Source organism: Alosa sapidissima, chromosome 9 (genome assembly GCF_018492685.1).
Source record: "Alosa sapidissima isolate fAloSap1 chromosome 9, fAloSap1.pri, whole genome shotgun sequence".
NCBI classification, from domain to species: Eukaryota; Metazoa; Chordata; class Actinopteri; order Clupeiformes; family Clupeidae; genus Alosa; species Alosa sapidissima.
The window spans coordinates 20,942,894-20,958,270 of NC_055965.1; the positions used below are offsets into that span (position 1 = coordinate 20,942,894).

At 42.5% G+C, this 15,377-nt stretch overlaps 2 protein-coding genes across 3 annotated transcripts in view; both read right to left on the reverse strand.

The window, feature by feature from the left end:
- Window positions 1–15,377, reverse strand: part of LOC121718035 (NACHT, LRR and PYD domains-containing protein 12-like) — a 1,225,568-nt gene that overhangs the window by 108,238 nt on the left and 1,101,953 nt on the right. The gene's annotated exons all lie outside the window — the stretch shown is intronic.
- Window positions 1–15,377, reverse strand: part of trip10b (thyroid hormone receptor interactor 10b) — a 26,478-nt gene continuing 11,101 nt past the window's right edge. Inside the window, exons 2-16 of one of the 2 annotated variants that reach the window (XM_042102885.1) lie at window positions 15,025–15,140; window positions 14,642–14,692; window positions 13,482–13,629; window positions 12,599–12,661; window positions 12,258–12,362; window positions 11,758–11,886; window positions 10,127–10,204; window positions 9,682–9,750; window positions 8,924–9,085; window positions 7,385–7,408; window positions 5,422–5,531; window positions 5,043–5,175; window positions 4,853–4,920; window positions 4,423–4,559; window positions 1–3,529 (exon numbers count right to left, since the gene is read on the reverse strand). In XM_042102885.1, coding sequence (XP_041958819.1) covers window positions 3,387–3,529; window positions 4,423–4,559; window positions 4,853–4,920; window positions 5,043–5,175; window positions 5,422–5,531; window positions 7,385–7,408; window positions 8,924–9,085; window positions 9,682–9,750; window positions 10,127–10,204; window positions 11,758–11,886; window positions 12,258–12,362; window positions 12,599–12,661; window positions 13,482–13,629; window positions 14,642–14,692; window positions 15,025–15,140 — 1,536 coding nt within the window. In that variant the 3' untranslated portion in view covers window positions 1–3,386. The remainder of the gene's footprint in view (window positions 3,530–4,422; window positions 4,560–4,852; window positions 4,921–5,042; window positions 5,176–5,421; window positions 5,532–7,384; window positions 7,409–8,923; window positions 9,086–9,681; window positions 9,751–10,126; window positions 10,205–11,757; window positions 11,887–12,257; window positions 12,363–12,598; window positions 12,662–13,481; window positions 13,630–14,641; window positions 14,693–15,024; window positions 15,141–15,377) is intronic. The other variant, XM_042102886.1, reaches the window with a different exon arrangement.

Consider the following 15,377-nt stretch of genomic DNA (forward strand, 5'->3'; position numbering starts at 1 on the left):
TTAAACATTAGACATTTTATTTACCATGACAGTTTATATGTTACATAAAAAAACAAGGGGAAATGACAGCATCCATTTTGGCTGTAGACCCACTATGTACATTACAGTAGTGTTTCTAAGGCACAGTGACACCTCTAACAGGGAGCAACACCCCCCCTCTGGCTCAAAGACCATCAGCGCAAAAAACACAGAAGTAGACAGACACTACAGAGGAAGAAACATAAATCACATAAACACACACACACACACACACACACACAAAATTACCTCATATTGAGTTAAAAGCAAAAAAAAAGAATCTAACACCAGAATTAAAAAATGGAATACGGAAAAAAGGCATTAAACCATGAACCAAAATGATCCTAAACCCAAAGGTCCCTTTCCAATACAGAAGTACGAAGGACAGTTTATATTAGCTATATTACTATATGATATATCGTAGCTTCTGGAAGATATATATATGTCTAGCAAGATATATATTACAAATTTGATAAATACTATAGCAATATGCCATTTACACACACTGCACAGCAACTCTTTACAGGGCAAGTATGGATTATAAACATTCACACACTCATTCTCACAAACTCACACATTTTAAGATGGAGAAAAGAAATTACTTGGCACACACACACACACACACACACAGAATGGACATTATGGAGATATGACATTTAAAAAAATGTTAATCCCTCTAATAAGAAGCGATCAGTTACACAGTATCAGACTGAGCAGATAAAGTTACTTTAAAGTTCAAAGAATTATCATTTAACTAGAGCACAGCCGGATATACCTTTCGATACAAGATCTCCTATAATGACGTTCAATGAAAGCTAACAGAAGAGGTGTCGACTATTTCAACATATGTAGTACTAAAGAGATAGTACTAAAGAGTGTTGAAAAGAGATTATTGTGAAACTGTTTAAAGGTATTTTTGTTCAAAGTATTTGTATGAGATGATGGATCACTGGCAGTCACAATGGGCATACTATGAGGCAAACCCAGGCCTTTCCTCAGCTTGTAGATATCTGTATTAGATGAGTATACCAACAGATTTAGATGCACTAAACACAAAATATTACATTTTCATTTACTTACAAAAAAAGATAGCGGTTAATGCCAGTCAAGCATAGGCCACTGCATATGATGCTATTTAATGTCCGTAAATGCCGAAATGATTGTCTTCATGATTAAGCATTAGCAATATAGCATGAGTGAGAGTGGGGTTGCTAATGGATATTCCCACCGGTGTTGTTCGGCCGTAGCCAAGTTGCTTTCATGCCGGCTCTTTTCGATACAGTCCAGTTGGTCTGCGCTGATGGAGATGCACCTGGATGGAGACGCACCTGGATGGAGATGTGTTCTCCTCCCGCTTGACTGTCTGTTCTTCCTCGTCATCTGACATTTCATATATTAACTCAGTTATTTTGGGGAAATCAATCTCTATTTTTTTTCTCCAATTGCCAAGGCTAGTCGCTTTTTTAAATTATGTAACGTAATTATTTTGATTTAATGGTTATGGCTACATTGTGTCAAACGTTATGTTGAAATGTCCAGGGATATTCCAACTCATTGAACGTCTCTCTGCCAATCATAAACAAATAAATAGTTCCATAGAACCCATTTGTTGTATAATGTTCATTAAATGAATAATGTCATTATCCAATCATTAACATATCAAGCCATAAATCTGAATCTGACTCACCGACAGTGATAAGTTCACAGATGTCCATGGTAATTAATGTTAGTTAAAGAAAACCGAATGTAGACTATTATAAACAAATATATGGTGCATGCATTTTTAGTTGATTAACGTTTAGAATGGAACAGTAACCCTAATGGGGTTCACAACCAAAAAGCGGAGTTGAGTAATAAATAATAAATTAGATTTCTACAGCGCTTTTCAAGGTACCAAAGGTCGCTTTACTCATAGGGAGAACTGCAATGTCCGCAACTGAAGCACTCCATTCGTGGAGTGTAAATTAGGTTTAGAAGATAGGTGTAATTTTTACGAACGTACGTGCCACTATCTTTGTCTGGTGTAGCCAGATCCATTGATTATTTGCGTTAGCTAATTGTGGCAGCAGATGTTCCGCAAACGGAACGCTTCAGTTACTTGCTCAGTGTAGCCTCCCAGGTAGACGATAGGCCTTGTAGAACTTGTAGGTACTAAAGGTTCTTAAAGAAGCTCAAAGAGGGGGTATTGCAAATGGGGAGATGGGCTTGAGTTCTGAAGAGTTTGGGCAGCAACACTGAATGCTTGGTCCCCATAATGATGTCAAGATGAATCGTGTAAGCTGTTAGATTTAAAATGGTGCTCACTGGCGAATACACAGTCTGATGTTTATGTATTTGGCTAGTTGATGATTTTCTCGGAATTGGAGACATTGTGGAAAGTCTTGTGACTTATCTGAGGTGCGTGAGGAGATGATCTGAATTACAATATTTGGAAGAGTGAGAAGAATGCTGCATTCTGCACAACTCGGAAGTCGGAAATCAGACTTCAATTTTGACTTCAAAGTTGGGGTAGATCGACTTGCCCCGAGTTCAGAAGTAAGAACTCTGACTTCGTGTGGCATTCCATTGTACTTTTTTCCAGAGGGAGGTTGGAATTTTACAACCTCAGTTTGTTTGGAATGAAGGTCCAAATATAGGTACCATCTAGGTCTTTTGGTAGGCTACTGGAGTTCAGTAGTATCCATAAACTGAACTCCAGTACTCAACTCCAGTTTTGCACTGTAGTTGCACAGTGCAGAAGGAAAAGTTAACTTTAAAGCTAATGGCAGGTATACAACTTGTAGTCAGGTACAAGAGTATACCTGCCATTAGCTTTAGAGAGTTTCGTACAGTGAAGTAACATATCTGGAATATCTTAAGCCATGTTATCAGCCAACTGTCACTTAACTTGAGGTAAGCAGTATGAATGAATGCTTAACTTGAGGAAAGCAGTAGGATTTCATTTTAGGCATGTTAGCACAATATTAAGTGTATTTCAATGTAGCCATAAGCTGGATGGATTCCATGTTACAGGACTGATTTAGTTCCGTTTCAGGATCTTTTCGAGACCCCAGATGTTTATTAATGAAAATGTTATGCATAACTCATGGTAGGTCTATAGTGTTTTTTTTTTTTTGTCCATCCAATGTAAAAGTGATTTTTCTTGAGGGAAATGTTAGCATTAAAATACTAATCCTTGCTAGCCCAGTGTCTGAAATCTAAAATCCTAATATGGATGGAGAAGGAGGAAGGGAGGAGGAGGGAGATGTTAGCACTAGCATGCATGCTAATCTGGCAGTCCTACAGACAAAAGGTGAGCCACGATGCATTAGCATTAGCATTAGCCAGGAAGCTGTGTGGCCCGTCCCCTGGACTCCCTCCTTCCCTCCTCAGTTCATATTGATGTAGGACGCGGGCACGTAGCCCTCGTCTCCGTTGGAACGTCTCACACGCATCCAGCCGTCGCCCTGGTCCGACTCCATCACACTGAGCTGCTCGCCCTCTTGCATGCAGATGGTGCCGTCGCTGGTGCCTGTGGTGCAGGTGGGGGTATTACATACAAGTTAAGAACAAAATTATTCATACCCCCTGGAAAATATTGATTTAATGTTGATTTTCTCTTGACCAATATGTTTGTTCTGACTGAAAAATCACACTGCCACATGCCAAAAGGTTGTAAGACAATGTGGTAGAAACATGGAATCAAAAAAGAAGTTTTTCTTTGTATCTTTTTTTAACATTTCAACTCATAAATCATATATTACATAACATTGCGTATTTAATTAATGAAGATTTAACTACAAGAAATGTCTACGAATGACACAAAAATCAAGTAATAAATAGTGTTAAGAATTACAGTCATGAAGGAGTGAATTAAGGGAAAGTAATGCCTTAGTTTCTTTAAGTAATGAGCAATTTGTTAGACTACTTGTACTTTTTTTTGAGTAACGACTCCAACATTAGTCATGTTCATGTCCATGACTGTGTTTTTGTGTGCATAATCAGGTTTGTGTCTTTGTCAGTGTCAGTCTATCTATACATCTGCTTGTGTGTGTGCGTGTGCGTGCGTGTGTGTGTGAGAGCGAGTGTGAGGGAGTGAGAGAGAGTGTGAGAGAGAGTGTGAGTGTGAATGTGTGAGTGTGAATGTGTGAGTGTGAGTGTAGTGTCATGTGTGAGTGTAGTGCCAATGTGTAAGTGTGAGTGTGTGTGTGTATGTGTAGTGTCATGTGTGAGTGTAGTGCCAATGTGTAAGTGTGAGTGAGTGAGTGTGTGTGAGTGTGTGTGTGTGTGTGTGTGTGTGTGTGAGTGAGTGAGTGTGTGTGTGTGTGAGTGTGTGTGAGTGTATGTGCATGTGTGTGTGTGTGTGTGTGTATATGACTGAGTGAGTGAGTGTGTGTGTGTGTGTGTGTATAAGCTTCTGCTCACCGTCAAAGTGGTACAGGGCAAAGCACTGGCCCAAGGGCACCTCAGGCTCGTCGTCATCAAACTCCTCATAGAACCCGTCCTCGTACACCCCAGGGTCTTGCAGAGTGGGGCCAGCAATGACAATACTACCAGCGGAACTGAGGAGTGGAACGCGCCACACACACACACACACACACACACACACACACACACACACACACGCACACACGGAAACAGATGTTGCAACTCATGGATAAATATACACTCAGAGACACAAAAAGATGAACTCATGTGATGTTAGATGAACTCATACTGATGTGTACCCAGGGGTAAACAACACAAACACACAGACACACACACACACACACAGATACACAGACACACCGACACACAGATACACACACACCCCCTAAATAAACAAACACACATACACACACAGATGGACAGCTACCTGTTCAAGTTGTTGTTGATCTGGGAGTTGATGTTGTCCAACACTCCACCTGCCTCATTCAGCCAGGTCTATGGAACAGTCACAATGTTCACATTAGTGACTGTAGCGCGTGTGTGTGGTTGTGCGTCTGTCTGTGTGTGTGTGTGTCTGTCTGTCTGTCTGTCTGTCTGTGAGTGTGTGTGTCTGATACCTCATATTTGGCCAGTTCTCCCTTCAGCCTGCCCACGTTTTGGGCCGTCTGATGAATCTGGGGCTCCAGGCTGGAGGGGTCGCCCAGCGCAGAGTTCTTCTCATACACACCCCGCATCTTCTCCAGGGCCTCACTACGCGAGAGAGAGAGAGAGGAGAAAGTGAGAGAGAGAGAAGGAGAGAGGGGGGCAGCAGAGAGAGGGGGAGAGAGAAGAGAGAGAAAGAATGATGGGGGGGGGGGACAGTACGATTGTACTTCCTGACTAGGAAGTAGAGTAGGGAGGAGGGAGTGATTCATCTTTAATTGGCAAAGTTATGCCAAACCGCAGCCATGGCGACTGTTGACGAGGGTGCTTGCATGTAACCGTGGCGATGCCCACCTCTGGTCCATCTCCTTCTGGAGGTCTTTGGCGATGTCGTCCACCTTCTGCTGCAGGCGCTTCTTCCTCTGCTCTGGGGGCAGGTGAGAGAAGTCCTCGGCTGCAGGGGGCTGTATGAGCATATACACACACATTAAAACACATATTACACACACACCTGCACTTAATACATAACACACACACACACACACACACACACACACCTGCACTTAATACATTACAAACACACACACACACACATTTAACACATACCGGTAATACACACACACACACACACACACACACACACACACACACACACACACACACACACACACACACACACACACACACACACACACACACACACACACACACACACACACACACTCACTCACTTAACATACGTAATTCACACACATATAACAACTCACCTCCCTAACCCCATACACAGGCACATACACTTAAATACACACACACACACACACACACACACACACACACACACACGTTTCATGATTCAATTCTGTATTACAGGACTAAGTACTCACCTGCACACGCAATGGTATAAACACAAATGGGACACAAAAACCACACACACACACACACAGGTGGACAATGCGGCTTCAGAGAGAATCTCTAGATCAGCTCATTAAGGGCATCACCTGCCTTAAGTGCACAGGCAGAACGAATACATGATGGGACTTTCTCTTTCTGAAGCCAGATGGTCCATCTATGCAACCTGTGGAAACCACAACAGACCACGAGAAACCGCGAGACCAAACCACCCGAATGCCTTTGTAAGTAATGCCAGCGGATCGCTAGGCTCCTGAAGCCCTCTTTCAGTCACAGCGTGATCCCGCCTCGTGTCGTTCACTCCCAACAATGCTGCTTGCTTACTGGTCACCAAGGCTGCCAATCAGACTACACCCACCACCCCCACCCCAACCCACCAATGGGTCGCCAGAAGTGCTAAGAGGGACAGCAGCATGCAGCATGTTAGCCAGGAGTGAAGACTATGAGGTGTGTAATTAAGCAACAGAGTACAGTTCACTTACACACAGTAGATGAGGGTGTCAATCGAGAGTTAGAATGCGGAGAAATGGAATTCTAAAAATCTGAACACACCAGTGACCACAGTTTTTATTCCCCCTTTTTTTTTGATTGGCTAGATAGAAACCTTTTTTCCAAAATAAAAGCCCTAGTTCCGAGGAAAGCACAGTGGGTAGGTACTGTGTGTGTGTGTTTGTGTGTGTTTGTGTGTGTGTGTGTGTTTTGTATGCATGGATGTGTGTTTGTGTGTGTGTGTGTATGTGTGAGTTTGTATATGTATGTATGTGTTTGCGTGTGTGAATGTGTGTGTGAGAGATGTGCATGTGTGTGTGTTGTATGTGTGTGTTTGTATATGTATGTATGTGTTTGTGTGTGTGAATGTGTGTGTGAGTATGTGTGAGTTTGTATATGTATGTATGTGTTTGTGAGTGTGAATGTGTGTGTGAGAGATGTGTTTGTGTGTGTGTTGTATGTATGTGTTTGTGTGTGTGAATGTGTGTGTGAGAGATGTGTTTGTGTGTGTGTTGTATGTGTGTGTTACTATATGTATGTATGTGTGTGTGTGTGTGTGAATGTGTGTTTGTGTGTGTGTTGTATGTGTGTGTTGTATGTATGTGTTTGCGTGTGTGAATGTGTGTGTGAGAGATGTGTATATGTGTGTGTTGTATGTGTGTGTTACTATATGTATGTATGTGTTTGTGTGTGTGAATGTGTGTTTGTGTGTGTGTGTGTTGTGTGTGTGTGCGTGTGTGAATGTGTGTGTGAGAGATGTGTATGTGTGTGTGTGCGTGTGTGAATGTGTGTGTGAGAGATGTGTATGTGTGTGTGTGCTGTATGTGTGTGTGTGTGTGTTGTATGTATGTGTTTGCGTGTGTGAATGTGTGTGTGAGAGATATGTATGTGTGTGTGTTGTATGTGTGTGTTACTGTACCGTCGACTTGTCTTCTCTAGAGTTCTAAGGAGGCAAGAGGAAAGAAACACACATCCATCTGGTAAATTTTGTGTGTGTGTGTGTGTGTGTGTGTGTGTGAGAGGGAGAGGGTGAAACACACATCCATCTGGTAAGTTTCCTTGTGGTGTGTGTGTCTGAGAGAGAGAGGGTGATAGAGAGCAAGATGAGAGATGTTTTGCCATTTCATTTTATTCCCCCTTTTCGTCATATTCTACTGTGAATGCTTTGGCAAAAAAACAAAAACACATTGTCATGTGAAGCAAATTTGATCTGGAGAGAGAGAGAGAGAGAGAGAGAGAGAGAGAGAGAGAGAGAGAGAGAGAGAAAGAAAGAAAGAAAGAGTGAGAGAGCGAGTAAGGAATAGCTTCATACAGAAATACAGTGACCTAATTGACTTGACCTACAGTGAGTTGTAATTTGAAAGAGAGAGAGGCAGAGAAAGAGACATAAGATGCAGAAAGAGAGCGATTGATGATGGTGGTGGTGGTGGTGGTGTTGAGAGAAGTATATCTCCCTCTACAATTTCCTTTTTGTACAATTTTAATCTTGCTGTATCGACTGCAACATTTAACCACCCCACCCTACAAACAAAACCTTTGATTGAACAAAACCTCTCGAGCCATGTAACTGCGTAGACATAGGACAGCCAAGCCATTCAGTGAGATGGAAATATAACGCGTTGCATTATAACAAATATTACCACTCACAAACAAAACATGACTCATTGATTGGTGGAGATTCTGAAAGCATGCCAACTCTCAACCAATCAGCTGGCGCCCAGAAGCTCTCAACCAATCAGCTGGTGCCCAGAAGCTCTTTTCTGCCAATGGGACTCTGACCTTTGACCTACGTGGCTCACCGTCCAGTGAAAGGCAAAGCGAGAGGTCCTCCCCGATTTGATTGGGCGACGCAGGGACTTCAGGCAGTAGGACAGGGGGGCGTGACTAAATTTGGACAAAACCTGTCCGTTGGGGAGGGAGTGGGCGGGGCAAGGAGGTATGTGAGGAACGGGTGGGAGCTGGAGGAGAGAGGGAAGGACAGATGACAGGAAAGATTATAAAGACAGTATAGGTCTGAAGAGAAAGAAAACTGATAGGAAAGAAAAGCATTTCAGGAAAAGCACTTTATTCTGTGCAGGCAACCACCCACACAGTTGATCTTCTCTCTTTCTCTTTAAACCTCAAACAAATGCATGCACACACACACACACACACACACACACACACACATTTGCACCCCCTCCCCTCCCCACCCTACCCTTTCAGGTTGTGTACGTGTCCAAACAGACTTGGGTAACTGTGGGGTCTTGTTGAAGATGTGCAGGAATGTGTGTAGGAATGTGTGTCTATCAGACAAAGGCACATAGGAAAATCACACACACACACAGTAACATGCTTGTAACGAGGGTATATTTGTCTATTATCTGGCCTTTACCGTTTGTATGAAGGTTTAGGAGCTGGATGTGTCTGTGAATGTGAACGTGCAAATGATTGATATGTTTGTGTGTGTGTGTGTTACCTTGTGCTTCCTCTTGTTGAAGAAGTCCTTGATGCGGACTTTGGGCATGTTGAGCGTGTTCTCTGAGCTGGCAGCCTTGATGCCCTGGCTGTAGTCCTCAAACTCCACTTCAGCAGGGGGCACCAGACCCGACTTGTGCTGCTCGATGAATGCCTGCGAGTCCTGACAAGCCCCCACCCACAACACAGATGTAGTAGTACACACACACACAAGTATGCACACACATACACATGTAGTACACACACAAACACAAGTATGCATGCACGCACACACACACACACACACACACACACACGTAGTACACACACAAACACAAGTATGCATGCACGCGCACACACACACACACACACACACACACGTTATATTTGATACAGCTCTATGAAGACCTGTGAATCCTGACAAAAGGCCATTCACACCAAGAATGATAATGATAACTATAAACAAATATTGTTCTCGTTGATATGAATGATGACGTTCACTCATAAACTATAACGATAACGACATGAAGAACGATATCGTTGGGGATCACTTTCAGAGCGATTTTGAGAATGTTAAAAAGCTAATAGCCAATCAGAACCCATCGAATTTTAACCGTCACATTCATTAACAGAAGGAGAGACTTTGTTTATCGTTGTTCAGTGTGAACGCTTTTATCGTTATGGTTATAGTTATCGTTATCGTTCTTGGTCCCCAGAACACGTTCCTCTCTCCGTGTGTGTGTGTGTGAGAGTGTGTGTGTGTGTAAGTAAGTGTTGTACCTGCTTTTCATTGGTCCTGCTGCTGGCCATGTTGATGCCATCGAGACATTTGGTGATGATTGGCATAACCTGAAGATATGAAAAACATGCTGAGCACCTCATTTACTTTTATATATATGGATGGATATATATGAATGTAATATATATATAATTACGACACAGTAAAGAGACAGACAGGAAGCAAGTGGGAGAGAGAGAGAGAGAGAGATGGGGTGGGATCGGGAGAATGACATGGTGCAAACAATAAAGCTACTTAAAACACTGATGGATTTAACAACCAAGGGATGTCTAGTTCAATTGGCGTGTGCGCGCGTGTGTGTGTGTATATATATATATATATATATATATATATATATATATATATATATATATATATATATATATATATATGTTTCGGCTGTCCTGTGTGTGTATGTGTGTGTGTGTGTGTTTATTTTTGACTCACCTGTTTCTCAGTGTCCGCAAAGTGAGCATAGGCCTCCGATAGCTTTCTGATGCGCCTCTCGTCCAGGTCTTGCAGATTCTGCACACACAAGCACACACACACAATAATATGCATGCACAAACATACACATCATATTACACACATGCATATGCATCTGCTGAGGTGTATACACACACACAATAAACTGACTAAGTTTGTGCATGTGTGTTTGTATGAATGTGTCTGTGTGTGTGTCTGTGTCAATGATCTGTATATGGACATAGCCTTTTATGATAAAATGACTACATATCAACCACTCCTTGCAAAGATATGCTATGCATGTAAGATCAGTGACTTAAGCTATGTATGTAAGATCGATGACCTAAGCTATGTGTATAAACTGACTGAAAAGAAAATCTAAACAGCTGTGGAAATCCTGCTCCATATCAGTTGTGATAGGCAGTCTTTTGATCCCGTGAGGGAAATTTGGTCTCTGCATTTATCAGTTGTGATGGGCAGTCTTTTGATTCCGTGAGGGAAATTTGGTCTCTGCATTTATCAGTTGTGATAGGCAGTCTTATTTAAGCAATAAGCCCTGAGAGGCCGTAGGTTACACTGATTTTACAACAGCTAAGGGGCGTTGTTAGGAAATAATTTCTAATTATTAGTTAGGAAATACATTTCAAACCCCCCTTAGCTGTTGTTGAATCAGTGTAACCTACGACCTCTCGGGGCTTATTGCTTCTTTAAAACTGTTACTATAAATACCTGGCAAAGTTTCATAAAGTAAAGGCACAGCAACTAGAAATATAACAAGTTATTCCTAGATAATTATTCCTACGCCAAGAAATTATTTCCTCTATCTGAATGGTTGCCAAGCAACGATGAGATGCAGCTACTTTAACTTTTGTATCAAGTTGTGGTAGCACAGTAATATGGAACGAAATGCGGTCAAGGTGTATGTTTATGCTGCATTTTACAACGGCATCGAACGTGATTCAGCCAATCACAATCAAGGACCGGAAATATCAGTTTTAGAAAAGTATATATACACTCTTTTGATCCCGTGAGGGAAATTTGGTCTCTGCATTTATCCCAGTGTGATGTAGGCAATGCTTTATGCTGTACCCTTGAGTGTCAAAGCTGTGTCATCTCTGAGAATATTTGAATCCTTTCTGTAAGAAATTTGATTGGTGTATTCATATAAAGAATTCAAATGTGCTTGTATGTGCATGTGCATATATGTGTATATTGAGTGTGTGTCTGTGTGTGTGTGTATGTGTGTGTGTGAGTATGTGTGTGTGTGTGTGTGTGTGTGTGTATTGAGTGTGTGTGTGTGTGAACATGTGAGAGTGTGTGTGCATGTGAATGTGTGTGTGTGTAGGTGTGTTAAGGTGTGTTAATTCACATTGAATATGCCGCTGTTGTTGAACAGGTTCTGCTCATTATGACATGCGAATATGAGTGTGTGTGTGTGTGTGTGTGTGTTGTGAATGGCAGTGGGTGTGTGGGTATATGGGTGGTGATTTAGAGTGTGCAAGTGTGTAGGAGTGTCCATGTCTGTGTATGTAATTGTGTATGTGACTGTATGTGGGTGTGTGTGTATGTGACTGTGACTGTGACTGTGTATGTGTTTGTGTGTGTAAACTCACATTGAAGATGTTGGGGATCTCGGTGTAGTAGAACTGGTTCTGCTCTTTGTTGTACTTCTGAAGCTGAGCAGCGTAATCATTCTTACACTCGTCCGCCGCGTGTGTGCGCATGTGTGCATGCTGCTTGGCCTGAAAACACACACGCACACGCACACACACCCACATGCACACACACGCGCGCACACACACACGTGAGAAAGTGCAATTAAATCACAGAAACGAGAATTTAGGAAACAAAACTCCGAACTTTAAGTATTCTCTCTACATCTTGGAGTGTAAGATCAGCTGTAATTTGAGCCTATGTGTTTTATCTGTTGGTTTGTGTGTGCGTTTGTTTGTGTTTGCATTTGTGCATGACCAGTTTGACCACAAACTCTACAAGAAGTGGAACTAGAAAAACTACTTCTGCTAATCACTCTTTGTCTGAGTTAGTGTCTAAACGTGTGTGTGTGTGTGTGTTTACAGTCCGTGTGTGTGTGTGTGTGTGTGTGTGTGTGTACCTTATCTACGTCTGCTTTGGTGGAGCTGCTGTCCTGCTCTGCTCTCTCAGCCTGCTGGTTGGCCTTTTCAGCTTCCTTCCACTCCTTTTCAAAGCGCTTCTTACTCTGCACGCACACACACACACACACACACACACAATGAAATAGTACATTTAAATATAACACACATGAATTACGCATATAGATACGACTACATACCAAGAAATAAAACACACATACTCTCTCTCTCTCACACACACACACACACGCAAGCGGACATACACATGCACACACACACGCATACGCGCACACATACACACACACACTCACGCGCACACACACACGTACGCACGCACACTTACACTCTCCAGCTGTTTAAATGTGCTCTCCAGGTTCTGTTGGGCTTTCTTGGCGTCAGACAGGTGCTGAAGACCAGAGACAAGAGAGAGAGGAGGATGGAGAAAGACACAAAAAGAGAGAGAGGAGGATGGAGAAAGACACAAAAAGAGAGAGAAAGAGTAAGATAAAAATAGAGAGATAACATCTGACACTCATCCCCCCCCCAATCTCTTGAGCATTTCGTTTTACTGTTGTGAAATTCAAAGGTTCTTTCTTCTGTTTCTTTGTTTTCATATATACAGACAGAGCGAAGGGAAAGAGAGAAGGAAAACAAAGAGATGGAGAGATCTTCTAGCAGCATTATTACCACACGTTTCCTTTCTTTCATTCCATCTCTCTCTCTCTCCCTCTCTCATCTCTCTGCTGCATATATCTCTCCTGAGTTGAGTAATCAGTATGTCATTTCCCTCCGTCTCTATCATCCTACTAACATCACTTGTTTCCTCTCATCTTAGATCAATCTATCTATCTATCTATGTATGTGTGTGTGTGTATGTGTGCATGTATGCATCTATCTATCTATCTATCTATCTATCTGTTTATTTATTTTCAGACTAATTTTCTCTATGTATAGGTCATCTCAATAACTTTATTTCCATCCATCTATCTATCATTCCTCTCTCTATATCTCATAGATATCTGTCTGTCTTACACTCTTCCTCTCTCTATATCTCATACATATCTGTGTCTCACACTCTTCCTCTCTATATATCTGTGTCTGTCTTACACTCTTCCTCTCTCTATATCTCATACATATCTGTGTCTCACACTCTTCCTCTCTATATATCTGTGTCTGTCTTACACTCTTCCTCTCTCTTCCTCTCTATATATCTGTGTCTGTCTTACACTCTTCCTCTCTTGCTTGAGCTCATGGAGGATCTTGGTGAGCTCGACACAGATGTTAACAGTCATGTTTTCCGCCACGACCTCCCTCTGCCCGGCGTAGTCATTCAGCTCCGTCAGGATGTCCTGAAATGCCTGGTGATTGGTGAACCTGCGGGGCACACAGCAGTAAGGCCTCCTGTGGTTGGCTAGCCATTGCAAACTATGAACTGAGTTACAACTGGATTGGTTAATCTCTCTCTCTCATGATCTTACACACACACACACACGCACACGCACACACACACACGCACACACACACACACCTTTCTGTAAACGTCTCTCTCTTGCATACACACATGCAAATTATCACAATAGGTTCCAAACACACTACAGTCTAGCACACAAGAGAGGGATGAGAGGGATGAGAGAGGAGGAGAGTATGAGATGAGAGAAGAGAGGGATGAGAGAGGAGGAGAGTATGAGATGAGAGAAGAGAGGGATGAGAGAGGAGTAGAGTATGAGATGAGAGAAGAGAGGGATGAGAGAGGAGGAGAGTATGAGATGAGAGAAGAGAGGGATGAGAGAGGAGGAGAGTATGAGATGAGAGAAGAGAGGGATGAGAGAGGAGTAGAGTATGAGATGAGAGAAGAGAGGGATGAGAGGGATGTGAGAGGAGGAGAGTATGAGATGAGAGAAGAGAGGGATGAGAGAGGAGGAGAGTATAAGATGAGAGAAGAGAGGGATGAGAGAGGAGTAGAGTATGAGATGAGAGAAGAGAGGGATGAGAGGGATGTGAGAGGAGGAGAGTATGAGATGAGAGAAGAGAGGGATGAGAGAGGAGGAGAGTATGAGATGAGAGAAGAGAGGGATGAGAGAGGAGTAGAGTATGAGATGAGAGAAGAGAGGGATGAGAGGGATGTGAGAGGAGGAGAGTATGAGATGAGAGAAGAGAGGGATGAGAGAGGAGTAGAGTATGAGATGAGAGAAGAGAGGGATGAGAGAGGAGGAGAGTATAAGATGAGAGAAGAGAGGGATGAGAGAGGAGTAGAGTATGAGATGAGAGAAGAGAGGGATAAGAGAGGAGGAGAGCATGAGATGAGAGAAGAGAGGGATAAGAGAGGAGAAGCATAAGAGAAGAGAGGGATGAGAGAGGAGGAGGAGGAGGAGGAAGAGGATCTCACTTGAACTCTGCTTCATCTTTACTACCTCGCCGGTACTTCTTAGTCAAAGACCTGTTGACACACACACACACACACACACACACACACACACACACACAGACACACACAGACACACACAGACACACACACACACGCACACACACACAGGGAAAGTGAAAAAAAGGGAGTTTCCAATGCAAGCCTGTACCGTTGCAATACAAGCCTGATGTCCAATACAAACTCTTGTACTAAAAGTCTGTCTCTTCACAACTCTTGTCCCTAGTTTTGTATCAAATGTATTTAATTTGTAGAATGTATTTTAGACACATGCATACAGGTGTACGAGATTCATTCTGAACTAACATGTTAAAAATCTTTAAGAGAGAGAGAGAGAGAGAGCTTACCGGAGTTGTTTTGCGTAGTTTTGCTCAATCTCGGTTCTCTCTTTGACAAACTTCATATAGCGATCCATCAGGTCCAAGCCTGATAGTGTGTGTTTGTCAATATTATCATACTGGTCCTGGAGTAAAACACACAACAAACAGGAAACATAATAAACAATTAATAAATAAATAAGCACACAATAGTCTGTGTTTGGCTGTCCAAGGCCACCACTGCAGTCATGGTGGGCTCCAGTGTTAAATCTTAAGCCTTAAGAACTCGGTCAGAGTTGCTCCAGAGATCAGACAACAATAGCACACATTAACCAGTCATCTCATCGGTGTGCGTTTCCTGATTGTGCGGTGGGACCCTCTCC